A 27,047-nucleotide genomic window follows, 5' to 3' on the forward strand; every position below is an offset into this window, starting at 1 on the left:
CATATCTTTGCCAGAAATGTGAAGTGAAAAGGAAAATAAAATGTTGATTGCTGTTCTGCTGGATTAACAGCAAATTATAATAGAACCAATTACATTCGTTATATACTACTACTGTATTAGTTATGTACTTTTTTGGCTTTTGAATAGAATCATACTCTACCTTGCTTACTTTTAACAGGGAGAGTATTTTCTTCATGTTGATTTGATTTTGGAATCTGATTTTTTTTGTTAAATCTCAATCATGTATTTTTTATTATACTTTCAGTTCTAGGGTACATGTGCACAACATGCAGGTTAGTTACATATGTATACATGTGCCAAGTTGGTGTGCTGCACCCATTAACTCGTCATTTACATTAGGTATAACTCCTAATGCTATCCCTTCCCCCTCCCCCGACCCCACAACAGGCCCCGGTGTGTGATATTCCCCTTCCTGCGTCCAAGTGTTGTCATTGTTCAATTCCCACCTATGAGTGAGAACATGCGATGTTTGGTTTTTTGTCCTTGGGATAGTTTGCTGAAAATGATGGTTTCCAGCTTCATCCATGTCCCTACAAAGGACATGAACTCTTCATTTTTTATGGCTGCATAGTATTCCATGGTGTATATGTGCCACATTTTCTTAATCCAGTCTATCATTGATGGACATTTGGATTGGTTCCAAGTCTTTGCTATTGTGAATAGTGCCACAATAAACATACGTGTGCATGTGTCTTTATAGCAGCATGTCAATCATGATTTTTTTAAATTTCCAACTTTTATTTTTAAATTCAGTGGTACATGTGCAGGATGTACGGATTTGTTACATAGGTAAATGTGTTCCATGGTGGTTTGCTGCACCTATGTATTAAGCCCAGCATCCATTAGCTATTCTTCCTGATGCACTCCCTCTTCCCACCCCCTACTCTCAGATAGGCCCTGGTGTATCTTGTTTGCCCCCATGTGTCTATGTGTTCTCATCCTTCAGCTCCCACTTATTAATGAGAACATGTGGTATTTGGTTTTCTGTTCTGCATTAGTTTGCTAAGGATAATGGCTTCCAGCTCCATCCATGTTCCTGCACAGGACATGATCTCATTCCTTTTTATGGCTGCATAATATTCCATGGTGTATATATACCACGTTTTCTTTATCCAGTCTATTGTTGATAGACATTTAGATTGATTCCATGTCGTTGCTATTGTGAATAGTTCTGCAATGAACATGTGCCTGTATGTATCTTTATAATAGAACAGTTTATATTCCTTTGGGTATATACCCAGTAATGAGATTGCTGGATCAAATGGCATTTCTGCCTCTAAGTCTATGAGGAATTGCCATACTGCCTTCCACAATGGTTGAACTAATTTATACTCTCACCAACAGTATATAAGCATTCCTTTTTCTCCATGTCCTCGTCAGCATCTGTTGTTTTTTTACTTTTTAATAATAGCCATTCTTATAGGTGTGAGATGGTATCTCATTGTGTTTTTGATTTGCATTTCTCTAATGATCAGTGACGTTGAGCTTTTTTTCATGTTTGTTGGCCACATGTGTGTTTTCTTTTGAAAAGTGTCTGCTCATGCCCTTTGTGCACTTTTTGATGCCATTGTTTTTGGCTTGTACATTTGCTTAAGTTCCTTATAGATGTTAGATATTAGGCCTTTGTCAGATGGATAGATTAGAAAAATTTTCTCCCATTCTGTAGGTTGTCTGTTTATTTTGTTGATAATTTCTTTTGCTGTGCTGAAGCTCTTTAGTTTAATTAGATTCCGTTTGTCAATTTTTGCTTTTGTTGCAATTGCTTTGGCATCTTTGTCATGACATCTTGGCCTGTGCCTATGTCCTGAATGGTATAGCCTACGTTTTCTCCTAGGGGTTTTATAGTTTTGGGTTTGTATTCAAATATTTAATCCATCTTGAGTTGATTTTTGTATATGGTATAAGGAAGGGGTCCAGTTTCAATTTTCTGCATATGGCTAGCCAGTTCTCCCAGCACTATTTATTAAATAGGGAATGCTTTCCCCATTGCTTGTTTTTGTCAGATTTGTCAAAGATCAGATAGTTGTAGGTGTGCAGTCTTATTTCTGGGTTCTGTATTCTGTTCCATTGGTCTGTGTGTCTGTTCTTGTACCAGTACCATGCTGTTTTGGTTACTTTAGCTGTATAGTATAGTTTGGCATCAGGTAGCATGAAGCCTCGAGCTTTTTTTTTTTTTTTTTTTTGCTTAGGATTGTCTTGGCTATTCGGGCTCTTTTTTGGTTCCATATGAATTTTAAAATTCTTTTTTCTAATTCTGTGAGGAATGTCAATGGTAGTTTAATGAAAATAGCATTGAATCTATAAATTGCTTTAGGCAGGATGACCATTTTCACAATATTGATTCTTTTTATCCGTGAGCATGGAATGTTTTTTCCATTTGTTTTGTGTCATCTCTGATTTCTTTTAGCAGTGCTTTGTAGTTCCCCTTGAAGAGGTCCTTCACTTCCCTGGTTAGTTGTATTTCTAAGTATTTTATTCTTTTTGTGGCAGTTGTGAATGGACATTCATTCGTGATTTGGTTGTATGCCTGTTGTTGGTGTATAGGAATGCTAGCGATTTTTGCACATTGATTTTGCATCCTGAAACTTTGCTGAAGTTGCTTATCAGATTAAGAAGCTTTTGGGCTGAGATGATGGAGTTTTCTAGATTTAGGATCATGTTACCTGCAAACGAAGATAGTTTGACTTCCTCTCTCCCTATTCTAATACACTTTATTTCTTTCTCTTGCCTGTCAATCATGATTTTTCAAATTGTAGTATACTATTAATAGGAGACAATGCTTTTCTAAAGCAGAAATCACTAAGAGTCTGAGATACCTCAAGTTGCATGTGATTTGAATCTAAATCATATAAAAAAGAATAACGTTCTGGGGTCCAAGTATATATGTTTTCAATATATTAAAATTTATTTGCATGAGATGAATATACAATTTATTGGTGTTTTTTTCTTTTCTAAAGATTTAATTGGATTTGAGGGAAATACAGGCTGCAATAGTGAGAATAGTTAGAAGTGAGTAGTCTTTTCCACTTTAAATAATCACTTTTAAATATGGTCCTAATGGATTTAAGGTTGTATTTGTTTAAACAAAAGCCACATATACAACTAGAAAGAGAGAGTTCCTAAATTTTGGTTAAGAGTCCAGGTTTGAAAAGTTAGCCATTTTCTTCAAAAGAATGTGGAGTTTTAAAATAATTTCACATTTGAGGCAAACTCTTATCTTTCCAGAGTCTGTAATACTAGAAACTAGTAAAAGTTAGAATTTTGGAAACATTACTTAAATCAGGCTTCGTTTTAATGGGGAGTTCTGTCTTCCTTTTCTTTCTCATTTATTTTGTTTTGTGAATAACCCTTGACAGTCCTTTGGGTCTGTTGGTCTATATTTGCACAGTTTTCATTACCGTGTGCGTGCCATGTACTCATGTACACATCGGCACAAATATCAGATGAGTCAGAAATTTAGTCCGTATCACTATTGTTGGTGATTTTCTTATTACTTTAAAATAAAACATATATCTTCCCCATTATTCAGATAATAGATACTATTTCTAGTTACTATATAAAATCACAAAACGCATTAGAGAAGCACAATGAAAATTCCCACATTTGCACGTTTTTCCAATGCTTGTATATGAATAAGTTAAAAAACAGTTGCAATCATAGTGCATACATAAGTAGACATTGCAATTTTTAAAAATAGTGTCATAATATCTCTTAACTTAAAGCCTTTTCTCAATATGGGGTATTTAAAACAGTGTTCAGTGGAGAAATTACTATTTCAAAGTATATGATAATTTTTAAGAAAATGAGTCAAAAATCTTATTTTTAATAAACGCTATTTCTTTCCAAAAATGTTTTTACCAATTTATATTTCTATCTGCAAAGAAAGAAAGGACCCATTTATCCCATCTTTGCTAAAATATAATTTTGTTACAAATGGTATTTAATTTTGATTTACAGTCCTTTAATATGCACAGTTATTAATTAAATTAATTAGAACTTTTGCAGAATGACAGGGGAAATGTCTCTTTGTTTACAGGTTGGCTTTTCATGTGCTTGTACACATAATGGTAATCTCTGCTTACCTGTTATATCTTGCATTATATTTTTCCTTTTCTTCTATATTTGTGGCAGATTTTCTTATTTTTAGCATCTCTGTGTTTTCTATTAATGGATTATACACTCTATTATATTAGTTGCTTTATATTGATTGACAAATTATCATCTTTAGCAATGTTACATGACAAGTTTGCTTTGCTAATGAGAATATGAATTTTAAGTCCATGAGGACTTGAAACTTTTACTTTACTGTTAATTAATTGGAGAGTATTCAATATTTGGAGTATTTAGTTCTTTATGTAATTATTTACTTCTTCCCTCTAATTGCCTGTCTTTTAAGGCACTTAACTTATAATTAATAACTTTAACCAGGAAGTTTGCAGGAAAAAAACCGAAGCTACAAGTCAAATTATTAAATATGTTTATATAAGCTTTAATGAGTTGTTTTGTTTTTTCCCCAGTGGAAGAAAATGACTGTTTCACCTATTAATACTTTATTAACTAGTTTAAGAAAAGAGTGCATTTATTCCATGGATAAGATGTGGTTAAAAATCAATCATTAAAATATAGGAGCAGACAAATAAAACTTTGTTTACATTTGTGCAATTTTAGTATACCTCTAGAGTACCCTGTAAAAGCCCCTTCTTCATCTCCCCTTTATGCTACTGGGGGTTCTTTTGTGTCTAGGGTTCCGTGCTTTTGTTTGACTTTATTTCACTTTCTATCCCCCATTAATTGTCAACCAAACTAGTTGGAGTGACTCTGATACAATTTTACAAGGTAATATATTATTCCTCACTATTTTCTACAAATAAATGCCCCTGTTTTGAAATGGAAGCCTAGATAAGAAATAACCACATTATTCTACACATTTCAAAGAAAGAACACTTGTAATATATTTCTTACATATTTTGTCATGAAGAATTCAGAAGCCTTAAGGCCAACTAGGGAGCTGCGGTTTAGATTTTCTAATGGTTTGATGTCTCAGTGGAAACATTTATTTTCTTTTTAATCAGGAGATTTATGGCAGAAGATGGCCAGCTAGCTGATAGATGTCTACTGGGAACTGTCTAAATGCTCTAGTGTTGTTTTCAATCTCTAGTTTTATATCTACTTGAACATTCTGAATTTCTCCCTTCCCCTCTTGATGACTATTAATGAACAAGCTTGAATCATTGGTTTGCCATTTTATAAGATGAATACTGAGCAGTCATTAAATGCTATGTCAAATGAACTATGATAAATTTTTAGGTTGATGAATAGGACTTTTAAAATCACTAAATTTCATTATGTTTTTGAGGCCCATATATTCCTTTTAAAAGCTTTCTTTATGAGGACTTCTTAATTTCATTATATTTTAATAATAATCTATTCCTTTTAAAGTCCCAATATCATATATTTTAGGTTTTGACAGCCATAGCATCTTCATAGAATGAATATCCCTAAATTCAAGCATGGCTGAAGAGAGCTATGTGTAACAAATTGCCTTGACACAGGACATCTGCCTTATAAAATGTTACTGCTTTCTAAACATTCTCTGTAAATTTATCTCCACCCTTATTTCACTCACTCTATGGCCAAGTATTGTTTGTCACTTCATTCTCTCAACATTTGTAGTTATGTATAAAAACTATCTGTTAGGAGTTTTACATATAGGAATTACTCCATATGTTTCATACATCATTTTCTTATCCCTAATCCACTGCTCTTGTATATCTCCCGTCCTGGATCCTGAGACAGAAGGCAGGAATTGTGTCTTGTTGTCTGTTTTGTTTTGTTCTCATATTTCTTTTTATTTAATTCAAGAGAAAAGTTGAAAATACATCACAGTACCTGCCTATCAGACAATGTGAGGTCGAGTGGGCCACAGCACTGGCATCACCCCAGGTTGTTAGACACGTGCTATCCCCGGCCTTATCCCAGCCCTACTGTATTGAAATCTGCATTTTATTTTATTTTTCTTTCCAACATTTATTTTAGGTTTATGGGGGCAGGTGGAGGTTTGTTACATGGGTAAATTACATGTTGTGGAGGTTTGGTGTGCAGATTATTTCGTCACCCAGGTAATGAGAATAGTACCCAAAAGGTAGTTTTTCAGTACTTAACCTCCTCATACCCTCCACCTTCAAGTAGGCCCTTGTGTCTATTTTTTCTTCTTTATGTCTATGTGTACTCAATGTTTAGCTTACACTTATAAGTGACAACATGCTGTATTTGGTTTTTCTGTTCCTGTGTTAATTCTTTTAGGACAACGGCCTCCAGTTCCATCCATGTTGCTGCAAAAGACATGGTTTTGTTCTTTTTATGGCTGTATAGTATTCCATGGTGTGTATTTAGCACATTTTCTTTATTTCGTCTACCAGTGATGGGCATCTAGGTTGATTGCATGTCATTGCTATTGTGAGTAGTGCTGCAATGAACATACACATATATATGTCTTAATAATAAAATGATTTATATTCCTTTGGGTATATACCTACTAATGAAATTGCTATGTCAAATGGTAGTTTGGTTTTAAGCTCCTTGAGAAATCTTCCAAATGTTTTCCCCATTGGCAGAACTAATTTACATTCTCATTAGCAGTGTATAAACATTCCCTTTCCTCCACAACTTCACCAACCTCTGTTATTTTTGAATTGTTAATAGCCATTCTGACTGGTGTAAGGTGGTATCTCATTGTGGTTTTGATTTGCATTTCTCTAATTATTAGTGATGTTTATCATTTTTTCTTATGTTTGTTGGTCACATGCGTGCCTTCTGTTGAGAAGTGTCTGTTCATGTCTTTCGTCCACTTTTTAATGGGGTTTGTTTTTTGCTTGTTTATTTAAGTTCCTTATAGGTTCTGAATATTAGACCTCTGATGGATGCATAGTTTGCAGATACGTTCTTCCTTTCTGAGGGTTGTGAGGGTTGTCTGTTTGTTGTCTGCTTGGCAGAGGCTCTTTAATTTAATTAAGTCCCACTTGGCAATTTTTGTTTTTGTTGCAATTGCTTTTGGCATCTTCATCATGAAATCTTTGCCAGGACCTGTGTCCAGAGTGATATTTCCTAGGTTATCTCCTAGAGTTTTTATAGTTTTAGGTTTTGCATTTAAGTCTATAGTCCATCTTGAGTTGACTTTTACATATGGTGAAAGGAATTTCAATTTTCTGCATATGACTAGCCAGTTATCTCAGCATCATTTATTGAATAGGAAGTCCATTCCTCATTGCTAGTTTTTTTGACTTTGTTGAAGATCAGATGGCTGTAAGTGTATGGCTTTATTCCTGGGTTCTTTCCTCTGTTCCACTGGTCTATGTCTGTTTTTGTACCAGTAAGTACCATGCTGTGTTGGTTACTGTAGTCTTGTGGTATAGTTTGAAGTCAGGTAGTGTGATTCCTCTGGCTTTTTCTTGCTTAGTATTGCTTTGGCTATCTGGGCTCTTATTTGGTGCCATATGAACTTTAGAATAGTTTTTTTCTAATTCTGTGATGAATGTCCTTGGTAGTTTGATAGGAATGGTATTGAATCTGTAAATGGCTTTGGGCAGCCATTTTATCAGTATTGATTCTTCCTATTCATGAGCATAGACTGTTTAACCATTTGTGTCATCTCTAATTTCTTTCAGCAATGTTTTGTAATTCTCAATGTAGAGATATTTCATTGCCCTGGGTAGCTGTATTGCTGTATTCCTAAGAGTGTGTGTGTGTGTGTGTGTGTGTGTGTGTCTATTGTGAATGGGACTGCCTCTTTGATTTAGATCTCAGCTCTGACATTATTGGTGCATAAAAATGCTACTGATTTTTGTACATTGATTTTGTGTGCTGAAGCTTTGTGGAAATTGTTCATCAGATCTAGTAGCCTTTTAGCAGAGACTGTAGGGTTTTCTAGTACAAAATCCTATTGTCCACAAACAGGGATAGTTTTATTTCCTCTCTTTCTATTTGGATAGCTTTTATTTCTCTCTCTTGCTTGATTACTCTCACTATGACTCCCAGTATGATGCTGAATAGGAGTAGTGAGAGTGGGCTTCCTTGTCTTTTTCTGGATATTAAGGAGAACGTTTCCAGCTTTTGCCTATTCAGTTTGATGTTGGCTGCGGTTTTGTCATAGGTGGCTGTTATTTTAAGGTATATTCATTTCATGTCTAGTTTGTTGAAGGTTTTTAACATGAAGCCATGTTGAATTTTATTGAAAACCTTTTCTGTGTCTATCAAGATGATCATGTGGTTTTTATTTTTAGTTCTGTTTATGTGCTGAAGCACATTTATTGATTCACGTATGTTGAACCAACCTTGCATCCTAGGGATAAAGCCTACTTGATCATGGTGAGTTAGCTTTTCAATGCGCTGCTGGATTCAGTTTGCTAGTACGTTGCTTTTACCTCTATGAGGATTTTTACATCTATGGTCATCAGGGATATTGGCCTGATATTTTCTCTTTTCATTGTGTTTGTTTTTAGGTTTTGGTATGATAATGATACTGGCCTCACAGAATAAGTTAGGGAGGATTTCTTCCTCCTCAATTTTTGGGAAGAGATTCAGTAAGATTGGCACCAGTTCTTTATATGTCTGGTAGAATTTGGCTGTTAATCCCTCTCATCCAGGGCGTTATTTGGTTGGTAGGTTTTTTATTACTTATTCAGTTTTGGAACTCACCCGGGAATTTATCCATTTCTTCTGTTTCCTAGTCTGTGTTACTAGAGGTGTTTATAATAATCTGAGGTTTTTTGTATTTCTGTGGAGTCAGTGATAATGTCTCCTTTGTCACTTATGATTGTGTTTAATTTTCTCCCCCTTTTTATTATTCTAACTAGTGGTTTATTAATCTTATTTATTTTTTCAAAGAACCAACTTTTGGCTTCATTGATCTTTTCTATGGTTTTTCATATCTAAATTTAGTTTAGTTTAGCTCTGTTTCTGATTATTTCTTTCCTTCTGCTTGCTTTGAGGTCAGTTCGCCCTTGTTTTACTTGTTCCTTTAGGAGTGATGTTATGTTGTTAATTTGAGATCTTTTAAACTTTTTCATGTGTGCTATAAACTTTCTTCTTAATACTGTTTTAGCTGTGTCCCAGAGATTCTGGCATGTTACTTCTTTGTTTTTCTTAGTTTCAAAGAATTTCTTGATTTCTACCTTAATTTCATTGTTTGCCCAAAAGTCATTCAGGAGCAGGTTAATTTCCATGTAATTGTATGTTTTTGACAGATCTTCTTTTTCTTTTTTTCTTTCTTTCTTTTTTTTTTTTTTTTTGAGATGGAGTCTCGCTCTTGTCGCCCAGCCTCGAATGCAATGACGCAACCTTGGCTCGCTGCAACTTCCGCCTCCTGGGTTCAAGTGATTCTCCTGCCTCAGCCTTCCCAGTAGCTGGGATTACAGGAGACTGCCACCACGCCTGGCTAATTTTTGTATCTTTAGTAGAGATGGGGTTTCACTATATTGGTCAGGCAGGCTGGTCTCAAACTCCTGACCTCAGGTGATCCTCCTGCATTGGCTTCCCAAAATGCTGGGATTACAGGCATGAGCCACTGTACCTGGCCCGACAGATCTTCTTAGTTTTGATTTCTATTTTTATTGCTCTATGTTTGAGAGTATGGTTGGTATGATTTCAGCATTTTTTAAAATTTGTTTATAATTGCTTTATGGGTGAACATGTGATTGATTTTAGAGTATTTGCCATGTACAGATGAAAATGATACATCTTCTGTTTTTAAGGGGTGAAGAGTTCTGTATATGTCTGTTAGGTACATTTGGTCAAATGTTGAGTTCAGGTCCTGAATTTCTTTGTTAGTTTTCTGCCTCAGTGATCTATCTAATACTGTCGGTTGGGTGTTGAAGTCTCCCTTTATTATTGTGTGGTTATCTAAGTCTCTTTGTAGGTTTCTAAGAAGAGAATTTCTGTGCCCCAGTGTTGGTTGCAAATATAGTATCCTTCTTTTGTCTTTTTTGATCTTTGTTGCTTTAAAGTCTGTTTTGTCTGATATTAGAATAGCAACTCAATATTTTTTTGGCTTTCTATTTGCTTGGTAGATTATTGTCCATACCTTTACTTTGAGCTTATGGGTATCATTGCATCTGAGATGGTTCTCCTGAAGTCAGCATATGCTTGAGTCTTTCTTCTTTATCCAAATCTTCACTTTGTGCCTTTTAAGTGGGGTGTTTATCCTGTTAAGTGTCCCCACTTTTAGCCTCTTTATGTTTAAGGTTAATACTGATATGTGTAGATTTGATCCTGTCATCATGTTGTTATAGTAGCTTGTTGTTATGTAAACTTGATCATGTAGATGTTTTATAGTGTCAGTGGGCTGTTTAAGTGTTTTTTTTTTTTTTTTTTTGGTGGCCAGTAATGGTCTTTCATTTTCATGTTTAGCACTCCCTTAAAGACCTCTTATAAGGTGGGTCTGGTGATAACAAATTCCATTAGCTTGTCTGAAAAGGATTTTATTTCTCCTTCTCTTATGAAGCTTCATTTGGCTGGATAGGAAATTCTTAGTTGGACTTTCTTTTCTTTAAGAATACTGAATATAGGCCCCACAGTCTATTTTGGTTTATAAGGTTTCTAGTGAAAAGTCCATTATTAACCAGATGGTGTTTCATTTGTAGGTCACCTGCCTCTCCTCTCTAGCTGCCTTTAACATTTTTTTTTGTGTGTTGACCTTGGAGAATCTGATGACTGCATGTCTTGGGGATGGTCATCTTTTATAGTATCTCAGAGGATTTTTCTGAATGTATCTTTAATGCCTTAGCACAGTGTTGGCACTTATGTGGACACTAAATTATATCTGTTGGATAAATGAAAGGAATATTTTAGTTTTATAATTAAGGTGGTAATTTTATTCTTAAAGTAATACATGATTGTAGCAAAAATTCAAGCTTGCAGAAGACTGTAAATTCTGTTGTTCAGAGATTACCAAGTTTAGTGAGTGTATCTATAAATTTTCTGGGAATATGAAAATTTATACAGACAGACACACATACATATTTCCTGCTTTATCTGTGTGTGATGATCTCAGGTCTGTGAAGATTCTGCAACTTGATTTTACCTCACATAAAAGCTAAAAGTTAGCTTGTTATTATTTCATGGATTTGGGCAGAATGGACTTCTGTATTACAGCAAAGGATATTTTTTACTCATGGCACAGGAAGTACATGAGCCATCAGATGTCATGTGTCAATGCAGTTTGTCACATATTGGTCTTTTCACACATGCTTCCATATGCAGATATCCATTCTATGAAGATGCTATGACTATAGAAGTACAATATGTGTTTGTGTGAGTTCCACTTGCTTCCTGTGTCCTATTGAGGGTATGTGGATAGCCCCAGTGGATTCCTACTTACATGGTGGGTTGCATTACAGAAAAAGACCAATAACCTTAGATAAGCTACTATTTTATAATAAACATTTTTCAATATTCCTTATTGCAAACACAGTTATGAAAAGTGGCCCGGGGTGTTTGGGGCCTTGCATTCTTGGCATCCCCAGCAAGAAGTATTAGGAGTTTATGAGAGTGGAGAAGTGTCTCTCAGTGATATCCGCTTTTGATCTTTCATCACGTTGGCTTCTGGTGAACTTTCATGTGATTATGGCACTCCATTGAACACCCTAAATAATATGACAGTGGCTGGGGTCAGATCTATTTAGTTTTTCTCATACAGTATTTATAGAAGGCTATTATGAACAGAACTTCTAACAACAGGATTAGGCCAACTTGGAGTTTTGACTTTACTCATGTTTCCCTATGGTCCTGGACTCAGTCACTATAAATAAGTCTAAGAGGATATCAATAGGTTTTATTCTATAAAGCCAAACTGTAGTAGTCTAAGAACAATGTATTATCAAGCACAACTGATACAAGGGAGTTTACATAGAACTGCTTATCTTTGGTTATCATTGCAATAGATGATTTAATAGAATCTGAATTTCCATGAAGAGAGAGTCTATGGCTCACTCAGCCCATATGCAAACATATAGCCCAAAGGGACACAAGTCTGTCCAATCAGGATTTTTTATTTAACTTTATTTGGATCATCATTACATTGGTCTGATTAAGCATGTGCCATGTCACTGAAGAGTAGTAGCCTGGATTGTTTACATGGCATAAGCCAAAGTGCTCAGACATCAGGAGAAGCAAGTGAATTTCCATCAGCTAGATAGAAACAATGTTATGCAAGTTCTTGTGTCTGTTTAGGTGGGAGGAAGGGTATCTTTTTGGGAGCAGCCATTTATGGCATTGGGCACAGCAGAGCAGTTCAGGACTGGCCATGCCCACATGAGTTTTTCTGTTTCATAGCACTTGGAAGGGATGACAAATGGAACAGCAGGCTGGATTGTCAGCCACAGATGCTACTTCACTCAGGCAGGCCATATGATTATTTTGCCAGGCTCTGATTCTGGATCTAGATGACAAACAGAGCATTAATTAACCCATCCTCTTCCCCACAACTCTTGGTGTACAAGCCATTTCTTCCCCAGATGTCAGAGTTATTGCTTTCTCCACAGCCATGAAATTTTGTGTGCCCTATTTCAGTATAGCTTTGCTTTTCTTCTCTCCAATCCTCTATTACTCTAACCCAGAGCTTTCATATGAAAATGTTAAATGCAAGTGGAACAGAGACATTTTTTACAAAATATACAGAGACTCATTATACCTCCCATGTTTGCCCACATAGGCCATTGTAGAGGGATTCAGTTAGCAGTAGAGTTAACTGTCTGTGTCTGCAGTTTCTGCATTCACAGATTCAGGTAACTTTGGATTGAAAATATTTGCAAAAGAACACAATAAAAATAGAAATACAACAATAAAATCACAGATAAAAATAATTTAGCATAACAACTATTTGCATAACGCTTACATTGTATTAGGTGTTATGAATAATCTAGAAATGACTTAAGGACTACAGGAATATGTGCATAGGTTATATACAAATACAATGCCATTTTATATAATGGACTTGAGCATTGAGTTTGGAAAATCTAATACCTTGACTATCATTTTATTATTAGGTGGCCTTTGCAACAAATGGCACAACATTGCCAGACTGTAGATGGTCTGGAAACCAGCAACTATGACCCAGTTTAGTTTCATGGGCCACAGTGGTATGGCTGGAGGTGACTGATTGGCCTGAAACAGCAGCCCTGTAACCTGAAACCAGGTAGGATGGTGATGTAGGCACCTTTATCAAAGAGAGCCATAAATATTCTTGTTCCCGCCATCCCTTCTTAGCGATGAACCATACTTGTGTTTCAGGCCAAGGATAGGATTTACAATTTATTTTAAATGTGATAGAAGCTGTTGATCAATAATGAGCAGAACAGGGAAGATATCTATTTAAATTTAATTTTTTTTTTTTTTTTGAGACAGAGTCTCACTCTGTCACCCAGGCTGGAGTGCAGTGGCATGATCTTGGCTCACTGAAACCTCCACCTCCCGGGTTCAAGTGATTCTCCTGCCTCAGCCTCCTGAGTAGCTGGGACTACAGGCATATGCCACCATGCCTGGCTAATTTTTTGTATTTTTAGTAGAGACGGGGTTTCACTGTGTTAGCCAGGATGGTCTCAATCTCCTGACCTTGTGATCTGCCCTCCTTGGCTTCTCAAAGTGCTGGGATTACAGTCGTTAGCAATTGTGCCTGGCCATTAAATTTAAATTTTAACAGGAACCACCTGCCTTTTGTGTGAAGACTAGATTATAATGAGGGTACATTTAAGATGCTAAGGCGTAGCATATGATCAAGCAATTCTACACCTAGGTATATACCCAAGAACAATGAAAACATATGTCTACAGAAAATTTGTACCTAAATGTTAACAGCTTAAATTTTTCATAATAGTCAAAAGGTAGAAACAACACAAATGTGCATCAACTGATGAATGGATAAATAAAATATATATAGCTATACAATGGAATATTATTTGGCAATAAAAAGAAATGAAGTACTTGTATATGCTACAATGTGAATGAACATTGAAAACATTGTGCTAAGTGAGAGAAGACAGTCATGAAGGCAACATATTGTATGATTCAATTTATATGAAACATTCAAAATAGGAAAATTCATAGCCAATAAATCAGATTAGTAGTTACCTATGTCTATGGATGATGGTAGGATTGAGGGTTCTAGCAAAGGGGAGTGGTTTACTTTTTGAGGAAAGGAAATGCTCTAAAATTGATTGTGGTGATAGACACACAATGTGTGACTATATTGCATTGTATACTTTAAATGAGTGAATTATCAGATATACGAATTATATCTCAATAAAACTGTTTTTTTAAAACAATCTAAGGCAGCATTTCAAAATCTTGGTGGCTGCTTGGTCTATAGTTGTAGTGGTGGAATTGGTGAAAAGTGGCACAAATCTGAAAGTGTAGCCAACAGAATTTGCTGCACAATCAAATATGGAATGTGAAAGAAACAAATTGCTAGAAAGGAGTACATGGTTTATGGCCAACCTATACCAAATGCTGTTGAGTATTTATGTAAGATAATGATTAAGAATTGATCATTGGATTTGACCCTGACCTTATCACATAAGGTTTCCACATAGTGGCAGGACCGAAAGCCTGTGAAGTTTAAGAGAGAATGGGAGGATAGGAATGTATAGACATACGTAATTATTGTCAAAAGTTTTACATTAAGGGTGAATAGATGGATGTAGGGGTACCTGAAGAGAGATGTGTGGTGAAATTACTTTATTCAAAGATTATTATTAATATAACATCTTCGCACATTGGTAATAATGACTTGTTAGAGAAGATAAACTAATGCAGAAGAGAAAAGTGCATTAGTCAAATCCTTGAATATGTGAGGGCAGAGGGCATTGCATTCTTTAAAGGGACAGTTCACCAGGGTAACATTTGGACTTGTAGAATTTGGTATGGTAGTAATAGAAACAAGCAAGCAATACATTTAACATGGCAGTATGCAAAATTCTCTTCTGATTGTTTATATGTTCTCTGTTAAATGTAGATGCATAGTGATCAGCCATGAGAAAAAGAAAGTGTGGAGATGACAGTATGAGGAAGTCAAATAAGCTGCAAAATTGTTGTCTGAAAGATGGAGATTGATTTGGACTCCACTGCAGTGTAGGCTCATAGATTTAAAATGAGAAGAGGTGGAATAATTTGGGAATTTCATGACAGCCATGTTCACTTGTTTGCATGTAGAAGTAGAGTATAGGAAAGTGAATTTAACTAGCCAGTGTATTAGTTTGCTGGGGCTGCCATAATGAATACCACAGACTGGGTGCCTTAAACAACAGAAATATATTTTCTCTTATATTTCTGGAGGCTAGAAGTCCAAAATCAAGATGTCAGCAGTGTTGATTTTATTCTGAGTCCTCTTTTTGTGGTTGCTAAATGGACGCCTTCTTCTGTGTCTTCATATGATTTTCCTGTGTCCTAATCTCCTCCTTGAAGGGTACCAGTCATATTAGATTAGGGTCCACCCATCACATCTCATTTTGTCTAATTACCTTTTTAAATCCCCTATTTCCAACTATGGTTCCATTCTAAGATACTAGGGGTTAGGACTTGAACCTATGAATTTTTGGAACGTGGCAGGCAAGGGCAATTCAGCCCATAACAACAAATGCTGGAGTTTTAAAATTTAAATATATTGGAGTGAGAGAGGGCGTATGTAAGAGAAGCGTAATCCTGTTCTCATATAGCTTACCACCATTTAAGAAAGGGGGACAAATAAGAAACAAAAAAACCCCCACAATTTTTCAATAAATTGGGGGTGATAATTGCTAAGAAGGAAAATTAAGTGGGGTGAGAAGACAGTGAGTAAGGTGTGTGTGCTGTTTTATATAGGCTGATAGGAAAGCTCTTGGTGATGTGACATTTGAGCAGGAAGGAAGGAAGATCTGCAGGAAACAAGAGCAGGAAGCCATGAACCTATGACTGGGCAGAGAAAGCACAATCGCACATGCCCTGAGGCAAGCTAGTAATTGGTATATTTAAGAAACAGCCAGGAGACCTAAGTGACTGATGTGAACATGGTAGGAAATGAGATCAGAAAGGCATTAAGTAGAAGCTCTCTTATCTGGTGAACTTGTGACTACAATTTATTTAATCAAAAGTTGATGATATCAGGGAATCATATGATACCTATTTACTTTTAAAAGGGAGGTACAATTTACATAGAGTGAAATGCACTGATCTTAAGTGCACAGTTCAATGAGTTTTCACTATTGTAAAACCTTGTGTGACTCATACCACGTTAGAAACTACATCTAAAATAGTTCTGCTTTGTGGTACTCTTGTTCTCCAATCCCCTGAACACCTACACACTGAGCATGCAATGTTTCTGCAAGGGTGGGTAGGGGGACTCCTCATTATTTTTTCTTGCTCTTAGAATGATGTTTCTGATGATAACAATATGTGTTACTACTAGTAATAATAACTAACGTATATTGAGTTCTTATGTGCCAGGCACTGTTATAAGAGGTTACGTGTTACATCCCTGTACTCATCCTAGCCTTACAAGGTAACTACTACTATTCACATTTTGTGAGTAGGAAAACCAAGGCATTAAACATTTAAGGAACTTGAATCAAGTTGCACAATTAGTGAGTGTTGGAAGCCAGACTCAAATCATGACAATGTAACTCTGAAATGTTTTCTTTGACAGCCTATGTTAGGTTCCCTCCTGAGAATTGAATTTTATGTTATCAATATTCTCCCTTTCCTTAGTGTATATGCAAATGAGGGCATTTTTTGTTGTTGTTGTTTTCAGTTTTGTTTATTGCTTCTCCTACCATCTTTCAGTAAAAGGCATTTATTTAGCATTATATTTGTTGGCTTGTCTCTTAGTTTAACCTTTAGTGTGATGTGGTTATTACAGTGGACACTTTGGTTTAGGCTGTGAGTGGATTTCTTGGGTTTAACTTAAGTTTTTGTCTTTTTTTTTTTTTTTTTTGACAGAGTCTTGCTCTGTTGCCCAGGCTGGGGTGCAATGGTACAATCTCGGCTCACTGCAACCTCCGCCCCCCAGGTTCAAGTGATTTTCCTGCCTCTGCCTCCTGAGTAGTTGGGATTACAGGAGTCCGCCACCACACCCAGCTAATTTTTACATTTTTAATAGAGACAGGGTTTTGCCATGTTGACCAGGCTGGTTTCAAACTCCTTACTTGAGGTGATCTACCTGCCTCAGCCTCCCAAATTGCTGGGATTACAGGTGTGAACCACTGTGCCCGGCTAATTTCTTATCTTTATTCATACAAAGATCTGTTTTCCTATCAGTCAGACCTGAAGCTAATTTATGGTATTTTTTCAGGGCTTACTCACTACATTTATCAGCCCACAAACCAAACTGCAAAATTATTTGGTTATTAGTTCACAGAAGCTCCTGCCTAACTATTTAAAACATTTAAAGTATGCTGAGTGCCTGAAACTTCTGGAAGCATTACCAGCAGCCTTACACTAGTTTCCAGGATCCCTTGGCAGCCTCAAGGATAGCCTCATAAAATAGACTGAAAACATTTGCTCCCATTACACAATTTTCTACAAAAGAAAGTTTATGACTACAGATAAAAATATGTCTAATAGCAAGTAAAATAGATTCCCTGAGTAAGTAATAACTTCCTAATTAAAAAAGAACAACAAATAAAAAACCAAAGCAAAAGCAAAAGCTTTTTTTCTTCTTAATTTAATAACATAGTTACAAAACCCTAAGCTTTATCTAGATTTTGTTTCTTATATTTAAAATCAATTTTTTTTTTTGAGATAGAGTTTCTCTCTTGTTGCCCATGCTGGAGTACAATGGCACAATCTCCGTTCCATTACAGGCACAGGCCACCTTGCCTGGCTACTTTTTGTGTTTTTAGTAGTTACAAGGTTTCAGTATGTTGGCCAGGCTGGTCTCGAACTTCTGACCTCAGATGATCCGCCCACCTCAGCCTCCCAGAGTTCTGGGATTACAGGCATGAGCCACTGTGCCTAGCCTTAAAATCAATTTTTAATAAAGATAGGAAATATGGTACACATTTTCAAGTAAAAATCCTATAACAGACAATCTTGCTGATACCATTACTTAATGTTTTTGAAACAATTAGAAAAAGGGTAATAGTATTGGATAGAAAATCTGTAGTTTATGCAAGTTGCTCATGCACTACACTGGTTTGGCAAGCCAGGGATATTGAAGAACTTGGATTTTCTGACTGAGAAACAGAACAGTATTTGCAAATAAATAGGGGTTTCCTGGAATAGAAACATAATACAGATGCTGATTCCCTTAAATAAACCTGGGCCACCAACTGTGCTTACGTTGGTTAGTATTCTGTGTTTAAAGTACCATTTTTCTGCTCAGTTTTCTTCTCTTAAGAGGAATATTGAAATACAATATATAAGATTATTATTTTATAAGTGCCAGGGGATTAGATCTCTGTGAATGACAAAGTTTAGCCTGTTTTCAAGGTGTAGGTGTTTTCAAAATATAGGTAAATTTTAAAATTAAAAAATATAAGCAGAGTCTGTTTCATAATTAGATAAGAAGTTTAAACAGCAACTTAGTTTTTCACATGAAATGGTATAGTTAGAATTCTTTCAGTGCTAATGTCTTAATATATAGCACTGGCAGGCTATGAAATTAGGATAATTTGAATACTGCTTGAAGTGGCAATAATATGTAATTTTGACTTTTTATCATAAATAAAGTTAAATTCTCAATAACCTCAACTGTTAGGCTCTTATTAGGAAATGACTTATCTTAGACATTTTAATATTTAATTAATACTGAGTAATTTCAGATTTTCTATTATAATAATATTCTTCATCTTTTCTTGAACGATTTTTAAAATTCTTTATCTTGCATAAGCCTCACAATATTTTGTGAGATTGATGGGGCAGGAAACATGTTATAAAACAAATGAAGCACTGAGAAGCAAGATACCTACCTAAGGTCATCCCTTTATTTGATGACAGAGCCAGGGATGGTGCTGTTTACATCTTCCAGGATCATTTATGTTAATGGTACTCCTTATAAACTTGGGGATGGTTGTGTAGTGACCATCAATGTTATAGGTACTTCTCCATGGAATTATTTTCTACAATAAAGTGAAAGGATCTACCCTATCTTAAGACTGAAGACAGAACATTTGATAGCTTGACTTGTTTCATATCTCAAATTTAGAAAAGAATGTACACAGTAACAGGAAATAAATATGGGATAATCATTCCTTTATTATCAGATTTAGAGGCTGATATCCAATATTTAGCTATCATTTTTATAGAAAATTAAAGTGGAAATGAAACAAAGTAGATAATAACATGTTACTTTTTTCTAAGGAAAAAAACCCAAATGTCATGTATTCTTTGGATTTACATATATCTCTCCATTTTACATATATATATATATATACATTTTGAATAAATGTAAATGTATTTTTTGTAATTACTAAAATAAAATCTGTTACAATAATTATTTCGTAACTGGCGCTTTATGTGAATTTTGAATTTGTTGCTAGTTTAGGTTGGTTATAACAGGCAACAGAATTTCTGTTGCTTTATGGTGCTGTCAGCTGCTGTTAATTTAAAGAGCTTGTGCTCATCAAATTATAGTTTGATTTTTTTGAGACAAACATTTATGAAATATTTCAAATGTCTTTGTACTTAATACTGTTCACCCTAAATAGCTCTGTCAAAACTTCATCACTTATCTTATTCACATCAATAAGTTTACATTTTACTCGATATTATTTGAAATGTAACAAATGATATCGGATTATGTTTTGTCTGATTTACTTACTTTATAGATAAAAGTTGGTTAACCAGGTAGTTAAGCAAATGTAGTAGTATAAATAAAATGCTCAATGTAGTATAAATAAAACAAATAAGTGTAAGGTATTCATTCTACACTTGAAAAATGTATCTTAATAATTATGTATATATCTTTTTTATAGCCTTTAGAATTCTTGCTCTGATTATTTTAAATCATTTATGTTAATATATTCTTTCCCCTGATAAATTGGATGCATGCTATCTCTTTTAAACACACATTTATTGTAGATACTTTCTCTGCAGATCAGCTAGGATTTTAGAGGCTAGGTAATTATTGATTGTGTCTTGCAATTGCTCTGCTTAAGAATATGAGAACAATTTTTTCTGTTTTATATATTTATTTTATTTTTATGTATGTATGTATTTTTTTTTTTTTTGAGACAGAGTTTTGCTCTTGTCACCCAGACTGGAGTGCAGTTGTGTGATCTCAGCTCACTGCAACCTCCACCTCCCAGGTTCAAGTGATTCTCCTGCCTCAGCCTCCTGAGTAGCTGGGATTACAGGCACGTGCCACCATGCCTGGCTAATTTTTGTATTTTTAGTAGAGACGTGGTTTTACCACGTTGGCCACACTGGTCTCAAACTCCTGATCTCAGGTGATCTGCCTGCCTCGATCTCTCAGAGTGCTGGGATTACAGGCGTGAGCCGCCGTGCCCAGCTCTGTTTTATGTTTTATTAATTATCTGTTCTGCAAGATGCTTTATAAGTATGATTCTACATAATCCTCATAACAAATGAGGTTTAGCTTTGGCATTTCTATCCACATTATACAGATGAGGAAGCTGTGACTTAGAAAGTCTTCCATTCTTAGGAGGTGTACAGACCCAGACGTGTCTATGAATGCCAGATTTTAGCCACTATAATATATTGTATCCCAGGATGATTTCTATTTCAGAATTATTGGCTAGTCAGAAGTACTGAATTAGAGTAAAGTCAGAATTGCACTATTTGACAACCTGGAGCTATAAAGAATATCATGATATGACTTTAAGTTCATTACAGTACAACTTAAAGGAATCAAATAGTTTGTCAAGGGCCTAGAAGAGTAGTTGCAGATCTAGTATTAGGTATTAAAATGTTAGCCAACTAGCTTGCTAGCAACTTTCATTTATTTAGGCTTTTAATTTTGGATTCGAAGGCTTGAGTACTGATATATTTGAGAACATCAAACAAGTCATACATTTCATGTTATATGTTCTTTATCCAAAAATCTATGTGTACAATTAATGAAATTTTCTTCTTTTTTTAATACAGTGGAATGTATCCTGCTTTCATCTTGGAGTTCACCTGTGTGGCTTGGATTTATCACAGTAGCATTTGTCTTCAATCTGTGTGTTAACTAGAAATCAAGGAAAGACATGAGGAGATTTGTTTACTGCAAAGTGGTTCTAGCCACTTCACTGATGTGGGTTCTTGTTGATGTCTTCTTACTGCTGTACTTCAGTGAATGTAACAAATGTGATGACAAGAAGGAGAGATCTCTGCTGCCTGCATTGAGGGGTAAGTGCTTATGAAGCAAATATTGTTTTTATAGAGATGAGAAAAGTGGTGCCTTGACAAAATAAGAAACTTCAGAATCAGAAGAGTTTTGCCTTAGTGAGTTCGAAGAGCATTTTGGCAGCACTATTAATGCATGTTTAACCATGGGGAAGTTACTTTACCTTTCTTGGTCTTAGGTGTCTTCTTGGAAGAAATAAGAAGAGTTAGCTAACCTCTAAGATACTGTTCAACCTAATAAATTCTGGTGTTCTGTGACTGTATGAAAAGAACAGTTTAGTGAACATTCAAACTGGGCAGAATTTTAAATCTAGGCTCCTAGAAGCCAAAAGCCTTTAAAGACCAAGCACATAACATAAAACGGAAAAAACACTAAAGTGAGACAGGTGGCGATTTTAGCAAACGAACTGTGCGTGAATGACACCACTAAAGACTTCCAAAACAGTTGAAATAAAACAACCAATTTTTAAAACAAAACACATGGTGGTATGCAGATTTACCAGATTGCTGGCTGTATGTTAAGTGAAAAAGATAATTTCAAGTATACTATAAAATTACTTTAATTCAGTATTTTCCTCTTGAGGGACCAGTTTCAAAGACTAAATATGAATGTAAACATAATAATTTGTATGAATGGTTATTTATCAAGTAAAGCCATGGAGATTTGTTTTCTGTGAAGTTATTCCAGTTTTCTCTATGCTTTCTTTTTTGTTAACTTCAAGATCTATAAATATATTTCTAAAGTATTCCTAGAAAGTTCAATACTTCTAAAATATGTAAGAGTACTCAAAATTAGTTTTATTCACATTGAACTAACATATTCTCTGTTTGGCAAAAGTTTTCTGCATAAATATGACAAAAAGCAAGCTTCAATTGAAGTTTGATGACATGTTTGTACCTTTTGGAAAAGTGAATCTAAATTAGCAAGTTGAGATTTACATTTATTTAATGAATATGGTCTGCTTTTAATGTTATAGATTTTTTGAGATATTTATTGAACAAAATATTTAATAAGCAGAATCTCATTACCACTATCAGGTTATATGAAATTTAGGGAAACAGAAGAGCATTTCCAAAATTTAATTTTTGTTCAAAGAGTACTTTAGACATGTTGAGTTTGCTTTAGATTGCAAATCAAAGATTACTTGAGACATGTTGAGTTTGCTTTAGATTACAAAAATACTCTTGTTCATTTAGAGAAATTCTGAATTGCTTCCTTGTCTTTTAAAATGGAACTTGCATTTTAGATTTTGACTAATACAAATAATTTAAAAAAATTTGGAAGTGACTGATGCTAGACCCATTTAGGTAGTTTACATGCATTTTTTTATGCCTTTATACTTCAGTTATTCTGAGACGGGAACATTATAAGTCCATGTTTTTGAGTTGGGGAATGATTTGCTGATCTTTATTTAAAACCCCAGAATTAATCATCCTTCTCAGCTTCTTTGTCAGAATCAGTTGAGTTGCTGCTTGGCTGAATGTAGAAAAGTGTTTTTGATGGATTACATCAGTTTGGAATGATCACTCTGTCATTTGTTGAAGGAACCCATCTAGGTTGGTCACACACAAAAAAAGTTATAATCTGATTCAGCAAAACTTTGATAGCCTTTTCTGCAAGTAGCAAAAAGGTACAGTTTTGCTGATTTATGTCCTTAATGCTCCTTAAGTCTTAAATCTCAAAATGTGAAATTTAACAATGCAAGGCAAAAATAACTTTTCCTTGTATTTAAATTGTAAAATTAAACTACTGTTCTCTTTGTTTATAAGACTTGTTATTTTACTTCATTCAGGTTGTTAAAAAATATAGACTTGGTGGCTAACAAAGAACAGACATTTATTTCTTACAATTTTGGAGGCTGGGGATTCCAAGATGAAGGTGCTAGCAGATGCAACGTCTGATAAGGGCCTGTTCCTTATAAACAGCTGTCTTCTCACTAACCTCACTAGGCAGAATAGTTGAGAAATCTCTCTGGGGCATATTTTATAAGGGCACTAATTGTATTCGTGAAGGTTCCACCTTCATGACTTAATCACCCCCCCAAAGGCCCTATCTCCTAATATCACTTTGAAGGTTAGGATTTCAGTATATGAGTTTTGCAGAGACACAAACATTCAGTACATTGTACTACTTTAAAGTTTTATATTAATACTATTTGTCTTGAATAAATGGAAAATAGACTTGAGGGTTTTAATTTCATTTTCAATTGTCACTTATTATTTCAGAATTTTACTTTAGGAATTTGCACCTTGTTTTCAAAATATTTTATTTGTAAGCGGATGATGCTGTGCAAAGCGTACCTAACTGAAATTTTCACATTTTAGGTCTGCTAAAAACAGGCTTTTTTTACTTAAAAAAAGATACTTCTGGACCTGTGCGTCTCCATTATTAAAGCAAAGGTTTTGGAGTAGGCAGTTTTTAAGTTCCCTTATATGTCTAAATTTTAAACAATTCCTAAGGACCCAATATTAACATACACTATTAATGAATTTTTGAGATATTTTCATTCATTCATTCATTCGTTCATTCATTATATATTAAGTTCTTACTCTATGCAAATCCTGGGTATATACCTGAGGTCCCTGATGTTTGGGACATAAGGGAACAAGGCTCCCACCTGCCATGGACCTTAAAGTCAAATATATAGTAAACATTTTTCTCTTTCTGTATGTATTTATGTGACTGTGTATGTGTGTGCGTTTAATCATGTGCGATATAACGATTTTTTGCTCAACAACTGACTGCATATATGATGGTGATCCCATAATATTTTAAAGTAATGATCATTGATGTTGAGTTTTTTTTTTTTTCATATGATTGTTGGCTACATATATGCCTTCTTTTGAGGAGTGTCTGTTCATGTCTTTTGCCCACTTTTTAGTGTTTTTTTTTTTCTTGTAAATTTGTTTTAAGTCCCTTATAGATGCAGGATATTAGACTTTGTCAGATGCATAGATTGCAAAAATGTTCTCCCATTCTGTAGGTTGTCTGTTTACTCTGTTGTTAGTTTCTTTTGCTGTGCAGAAGCTTTTTTGTTTAATTAGATCCCATTTGTCAATTTTTGCTTTTGTTGCCATTGCTTTTGGTGTCTTCGTCATGAAATCTTTGTCTGTGCCCATGTCCTGAATGGTATTGCCTAGGTTGTCTTCCAGGTTATTATAGTTTTGGGTTTTACATTCAAGTCTTTAATGCATCTTGAGTTAATTTTCTATGTAGTATAAGGAAGGGGTCCAGTTTCAATTTTCTGCATATGGCTAGCCAGTTCTCCTAGCACCATTTACTGAATAGGGAATCCTTTCCCCATTGCTTATTTTGGTCAGGTTTGTCAAAGATCAGATAGTTGTAGGTGTGCGAACTTATTTCTGGGTTCTGTATTCTGTTCCATTGGTCTATATGTCTGTTTTTGTACCAGTACCATGCTGTTTTGGTTACTGTAGCCCTGTGGTATAGTTTGGTGTCAAGTAGTATGATGCCTCTAGCTTTGTTCTTTTTGCTTAGGATTGCTTTGAGTTTTGGGCTTTTTTTGGTTTCATATGAATTTTAAAATAGTCTTTTCTATTTCTGTGAAGAATTTTAATGGCAATTTAATGGGACTAAAAAAAAAAGCTCAACATCACTGATTATTAGCCAATTGCAAATCAAAGCCGCAATGAGATTCCACCTCATTGCCAATCAGAATGGCTATTATTAAAAAGTCAAAAAATAACATATGCCGACAAGGTTGTGGAGAAAAAGGAACACTTCTTTCCTGTTGGTGGGAGTGTAAATTAGTTCAGCCATTGTGGAAGACCGTGTGGTGACTGATTCATCAGAGACCTAAAGACAGAAATACTATTCAACCCAGCAATCCCATTATTGATATACCCTAAGGAACATAAATTGTTCTATTATAAAGAGACATCCATGCATATGTTCATTGCAACACTATTCACATTAGCAAAGACATGGAATCAACCCAAATGCCCATCAATCATAGGCTGGATAAAGAAAATGTGGTACATACACACCATGGAATACTATGCGCCACAAAAAAGAATGAGATCATGTCCTTTGCAGGGATGGAGCTGGAGGCAGTTAGCCTTAGCAAACTAATGCAGGAACAGAAAACCAAATAGCTCATGTTCTCACTTATAAGTGGGAGCTAAACAGTGAGGACACATGAACACATAGACAGGAACAAAACACACTAGAGTGGAGGGCAGGAGAAGAGAGAAGATCAGCAAAAATAACTAATGACTACTAGGCCTAATACCTGGGTGATGAATAAGTGTGTACAACAAACCCAAGTGACACATGTTTACTGATGGAACAAACCTGCACATGTGCCCCTAACTTAAAATAAAAGTTAAACAAATTATAACATTTTACTGTACCTTTTCTGTGTTTGGGTCTGTTTAGATACACAGATACAATTGTGTTATAATTTCCTATAGTATTGAGCATAGTAACATGTTATACAAGTTTGTAGCCTAGGAGCAATAGGCTATACCATACAGCCTAAGTGTGCTGTAGGCTATACTATTTAGTCTTGTGTAAGTATATTCTATGATGTTTGCACAATGATGACATTGCCTAGTGATGCACTTCTCAGAACACTTCCCTATCATTATGCAACGAATGACTGAATATATATTCAACTAAAAGGAAAAGTAAGTTAGAAATGATTATAAAACATAATTGATATTAGGATCAGGAAGAAGAGGACACTGGATCTAGAGTATTAGAAAAAATTTCTCAAGCCAGGCATGGTGGTGTGTGCCTGTAATCCCAGGTACTGAGAAAGCTGAGGTGGATTGCTTGAGTTCAGGAGTTTGAGTCCAGGCTGGGCAATATAGTGAGACTTCATCTCAAAAACGAAAAAAAAAACAAAAACCTTCACAAAGGCTGTAACATTAAAATTGAAGTTTACAGCTTAAGAATAGGAAATAACTAGTAAAAAGCAAAAAAAATACTAAAATTCTAATAGAACGATAAAGATTCCAGAAAGCCCAGGATACTTCTAAAGGAGTAAAATACAGAGTGGGTATGTCACAAGTAACAGCTCTTAAAATTTAGTGTAATTAAGGCTATATAATTGGAACAGAGAAGCACAGGGGGAGACAAATTGTCCAAAGGAAGAGAACTAGCCTTCTGATGGTGAACCACATGTGTACATATGTTTGGAACATTGTGTATATGACAGGAGAGGCACTGCAGATCAGTGGGGAAAAGAGAGGCTGTTCAATAAATGGAACCGAGAATAAAGTGGCAATCCATGTGGAAAGAGATGAAATTGGATGCCTAACTCATGTCATGAAGTTTGGATTTAGGACTTATATGTCAAAAACAAAACTAAAACTTCAGCAGAAAAATATTTAGACACCTATAAGACCTTGGAATAAAAAAATTCTTAAAACATAACAAAATTATGGCAAAAATATTGATAAATTTGACTATGTTAAACTTGAGAAAGTTAGTTCATTCAAATGTACCTTAAAGAAGGTAAAAAGAGAAGTTAAAAATCGTAGAATATATATAAAGCAAATGCAAATGACAAATTATTAAGTATGTATAAGTAACTTGATTGTTATATATATCAAGTATATATAAAATTTTTCTATAATTAATAAGAAAAGCCCAAATAACCCAATAGAAAAAAATGGGCAACAGAACTGAAGTGACACTTCATAGAAAATGAAACACATATAGCAAATAAATTTGTGAAGGAATAATT

General features: G+C 35.0%; 1 protein-coding gene across 11 annotated transcripts in view; it reads left to right on the plus strand.

The window, feature by feature from the left end:
* The window catches only part of GALNT13 (polypeptide N-acetylgalactosaminyltransferase 13), a 580,804-nt gene that overhangs the window by 53,747 nt on the left and 500,010 nt on the right, over positions 1-27,047 (plus strand). For 10 of the 11 annotated variants that reach the window (XM_002812491.6, XM_024243884.3, XM_054549372.2 and 7 more), the window contains exon 3: positions 21,091-21,336. In XM_002812491.6, the coding sequence (XP_002812537.1) occupies positions 21,195-21,336 (142 nt within the window). In that variant the 5' untranslated portion in view covers positions 21,091-21,194. Of the gene's footprint in view, positions 1-13,061; positions 13,211-21,090; positions 21,337-27,047 lie in introns of all 11 variants that reach the window. The other variant, XM_054549373.2, reaches the window with a different exon arrangement.

The sequence above is a fragment of the Pongo abelii genome, chromosome 11, assembly GCF_028885655.2.
Source record: "Pongo abelii isolate AG06213 chromosome 11, NHGRI_mPonAbe1-v2.0_pri, whole genome shotgun sequence".
Lineage (NCBI taxonomy): Eukaryota > Metazoa > Chordata > Mammalia > Primates > Hominidae > Pongo > Pongo abelii.